This window comes from Phocoena sinus, chromosome 12 (assembly GCF_008692025.1).
Source record: "Phocoena sinus isolate mPhoSin1 chromosome 12, mPhoSin1.pri, whole genome shotgun sequence".
NCBI classification, from domain to species: domain Eukaryota; kingdom Metazoa; phylum Chordata; class Mammalia; order Artiodactyla; family Phocoenidae; genus Phocoena; species Phocoena sinus.
The window spans coordinates 22431373-22435683 of NC_045774.1; the positions used below are offsets into that span (position 1 = coordinate 22431373).

The following is a 4311-nucleotide window of genomic DNA, read 5'->3' on the forward strand; positions in this document are numbered from 1 at the left end:
ATAGTCTTTCCCTTCAGAGGGGGCTATTTCCAACAGCCCCCAGCCTCTTGTCATGTCACTGTGCCCCTCACTAGAATATGATCTTATAAAGGTACTACATCTTGTTTATCTTTGTATTTGAACTTTTAATGTGGTACATGTTTAATAATCGATACTATGCAGCTATTTGTTGAATGAAGGTAAATTGGATTTTTTCTTGTGCTTTTCTGTGGAGAAAGCCTCAATGATTTAAAAATTAATGTAGAAATTCATGATATCAACCATAGGTTGAATAGTGCTTAAGAAAAAATTGAAAACCTCAGTTTTTGACTGACTATACTTATTTCCCTAATAAAGCACCAGTACAAGGCAGTCATACATAAAGTTTTTAAATGATATCATGTGGACATGATTCTTGGTAAGGCAGGCAGATAAAAAGAAATGCACTGAATTAATATAAAATTACCTTTGACAATGCTATGTGGCAGCCTGAATGGGAGGGGAGTCTGGGGGAGAAAGGACACATGTATATGTATGGCTGAGTCTCTTTGCTGTGCACCTGAAACTATCACAACATTGTTAATCGGCTATACTCCTTTATAAAATAAAAAGTTTTAAAAATTGCCTTTGAAATCATTTCATAGCTATTTAGGAAGTCTAGCTTAGTATAAATATAACTTACTATTTCAATAATCTTGAATATAGAAACTATTGTTGTAGGATATCTATGAGCACAGAGGGGTTTTTTTTTCCAACAAGCAACAAGGAAACCATGCACACTATTTTCCATAGCATTTTTTATTTATTTGCTGGCCACATTACCATATCATTTAATATTTAAAATTTCAAGAGAACAGTATGAGTATAATATTAAAAATGTAAGTGATCCATTTCTTCAAGTTAGTCATCAAATTATAGAATGACTCTTTTAATAATTAATTGACAACTTTTGCACTTAAATAAGTTTTATTTTACATGAATACAACAATAATTACATCCTCAAAGTTTATGCTGCATAGTTAAGTGGAAAGGGAAATAGCTTTATAGTTAGGAAAGCTGAATTCTAGGATTGCATATATTAATCTCCCTGAGCCTCATTTTTCTACTCTGTGTAAAAGAGTTAATAAAAGTTTCTCTGGCCATAAAATACTGTGATTGATTAAGATGTTGTATATGAAAGAATTCTGTAAAAGTACTATTTAAAAATGAGTTAACATTAGTTCCATGTATGTTTCCTAATGTGTGACAAAATTAAAATGGAACAAAGGTTTTGTTCAAGAATCCCTTTCTTTGGAGCTTCACTGGTGGCGCAGTGGTTGAGAGTCGGCCTGCTGATGCAGAGGACACGGGTTCGTGCCCTGGTCCGGGAAGATCCCACATGCCACGGAGCGGCTGGACCCATGAGCCATGGCCACTGAGCCTGCACGTCCGGAGCCTGGGCTCCTCAGCGGGAGAGGTCACAACAGTGAAAGGCCCGCGTACCGCAAAAAAAAAAAAAAAGAAAAAGAAAAAGAATCTCTGCCTTAGAACTGAGTATTGTACTTTATACTAGACATAAATTTTAGACACACTGAGATTAGTTTGAAGAACAGATATTTATGTTTGAAATTGAGATACTCACTGAATGAGGTAAAACTAAATAAAAATGGATGATAAATAATTGTGGCATGACAGTAGGTAATCAACCTTTTGGTCATTGCTTAATTAGAAAGCATAATCTTCTAAATATTATCTCAAAAATCTCAGCAACACATAAGACTATTGTAATTACAGTAAATGTATACATTGCAATGAGAAAAATGGTCTTCTCAAAGTGTTCTGGCACCATGCATTTTATGGTAGTAAATTTTTTCCGAAGAGACACAGCATCACACAGGTAGAGAGGTTTTACTTGGAAACCAAAGAGGTGAATCTGAAGCCAAAATGCTACCACTTCTAGACTAATTCTTAATAAAACAGAGAGGATATAAATCACAGTGTAGATGGGCTTTTGAAGAATGCATTCTTGATTGATGCTTTTACATGCAGCATAAAGATGAAAAATAGCTCCAGGAACCAGGACAATCACTAGTTGTAATGCCCAGAACACCTAAAGTATGTCAGAAATATCTTAGTCAAATCAGTCAACACGTAATGAAAAAACACACTAAAAAAACCCATAATTCACTGACCCTCAATAGAGGCTAATTTAAAAATTCTAAGTTTTGTAAGTCTTATGAGGATAAAAATAATATAATGAAGGTGGTAATGCTGGACATAATCTCATTTAATTACCAAGATGTTTAGAGTTTAAAATTTTAAACACTTAGTAATTGTAAAAAAGTAGTTATATTTTACTGTCATCACCTACCAATTACTAATAATGATGGAATACGTTATTTTAGTATCTACTCAATTTCCATTTCTAATTACAAGCCTGGAGTATAATTCTAACATCAATGGATAATAGGATGCTGGACTTGGAAGAAACTCTTGACCAACTCAAATTAATTTACCTGAAATATACAGCTAATATTTTAAAAAGGTAATTATTCTAGAAATAATACCTGTTAGAATATTCTTCATCTTATTATGACATCATTTTACATTTAAAAAGAAAACAATTTTATCTGGTGTGGAGTAAGGTTTACATTTGTGCACACAGAAACACTTACCTGTGGAGTGATTGGTCTGAACTGATTGTAACAGATGAGGTTTATTTCTCTCTTGTCTGGATCACAACTGAAGTGCAAAGCCTCATTCCCATAGACTGCAAAGCCTAACACCCCAAGGAAGAACATTCGGACCGACCCAAAGAAAAGGGTGTGGAATTGACCGATCACGGTGGGAGGTTTCATCTGTTACAGTTTTAGGAGAAAAAAAAAAACTTTTGAAAACAAACATTAAAGGGGGATATTTTAAAGAATGTTTTCATTATCACATTTTAAAAAAATTTAAGATTCATAAAGTTTCAAAGAAAGACAGGAACTTAGAGATCATCAAGCCCAATTCAAATCCTGCATTTTGAGATTTCTTACCCTTTTCACTTTGAAAATCTGAAGTGCAACAGTCAAATAGGGACTTGTTGCTAATGACATAAATAATTTTGGAAACTTGTAAAAAGCTTTGAATTTAATTACTATCCCTTACCCCTGTAATCCTTTTGCAATAAAATCAAGGTAATCTTAGTATATCTAGTACCTTTTTAAAAAATTGGATAATAAATCCAACATTAATTCATGAGTATACACACTATCTTAATAAGCAAATAATGTTTATTTAGTTGTCATTACAGCTTCTCTTCTCAATTATCAAATTGAGAGAGCGATCAGCTTTAAAGCACCAACAGCTAAAAGTACTTCCTGAATTATTCTACTTACAATTATTTAAATTCAGAATATGTTGAAGCAAATGGTTGATATTTATATCATTCTCCATACACGTAGAGGACCTTATTCATCAGCACTCATGCAAGTCAGGTTAAAATAACAGGACTCATACAATTGTTGTTGCTGCTGCTTGTATAATACTTACACATCCTTCATAGAAGTTTTTGATGTAATTTAGAGACATGTCTCAGGAGATGTTATCCCAGCATCCCTGTGGGTTAATCCTTGACCCACATTGCCAGTTTGTTTCTGCCAGAATCAAACTCTTATTTTCCATCATAACTTTTACAACAGAAAGCACTTATCACTGCACATTTCTCTCCCCTCCTCCTTTTCTTTTTTCATAGATCTCTGGAGCTCCAGTCAACTTTCCTCTCTCCCTCCCCAAACAAAACAAAAACAAAGAAACAAAAGACTAGGGCATGTGGTCAATCTGATAATCCCTTGATTTACACTGTCAGCATAGCCAGCCAGCCAGACAGGAGTGCCAGTAAAGCAGGAGGCCAGGCCGGCGAGGGTTCTGACACTCAGTGCCTCTCAGTTACCTAAGAATTGCCTGCGTGTAAAGCAGCGGACTCTTTAGCTTAGAGTTTTCTCTGAAATGTCAAGTGATCTTTTTTTTTTTTTTTGGCTTCCTTTTAGGTATGTCTGAAAAGATAGGTATGTGGGAAATATTCCTGATTCTTTCTTGTTTACTTCCATGGAATAAAACTGATTTCTGGGAAGTTTAAGAAACTGTAAAGCAGGTTATGATAGCTATTACATCACTGAATATTACTAATGTGTTACTATCTTTGTCTTTTTGATGAATACTTACCACAGCCATGGAAAAATCTGCAGTTAGATCTTGATTCTAAGGAAAAAGCTAGGATACTGCTAACCAAGATAAGACCTGGATCTAGCACAAATCATGTGAATAATCCCACCCTCCCTTTCTCTTGTCCTCAGTAGATACATCATCTGC

At 34.5% G+C, this 4311-nt stretch overlaps 1 protein-coding gene across 1 annotated transcript; it reads right to left on the reverse strand.

Moving 5' to 3' along the window:
• Nucleotides 1-1672: 1672 nt before the first annotated feature.
• Nucleotides 1673-3531, reverse strand: GJE1 (gap junction protein epsilon 1). Its single transcript, XM_032650697.1, has 3 exons — nucleotides 3493-3531; nucleotides 2634-2816; nucleotides 1673-2068 (listed from the first exon to the last, which is right to left on the reverse strand). Exons 1-3 carry the CDS (start codon nucleotides 3529-3531, stop codon nucleotides 1673-1675), a joined length of 618 nt encoding a protein of 205 aa, XP_032506588.1.
• Between the last annotated feature and the right edge of the window lie 780 nt (nucleotides 3532-4311).

Excerpts from the sequence above, each read along its gene's own strand:
- GJE1 (XM_032650697.1), bottom strand. The coding sequence starts at position 3,531 with ATGTCTCTAAATTACATCAAAAACTTCTATGAAGGATGT. Across the intron at positions 2,817-3,492 it reads AAAACTTCTATGAAGGATGT|ATGAAACCTCCCACCGTGAT; the intron begins GTAAGTATTATA and ends AAACTGTAACAG. Across the intron at positions 2,069-2,633 it reads TCAGACCAATCACTCCACAG|GTGTTCTGGGCATTACAACT; the intron begins GTAAGTGTTTCT and ends GACATACTTTAG.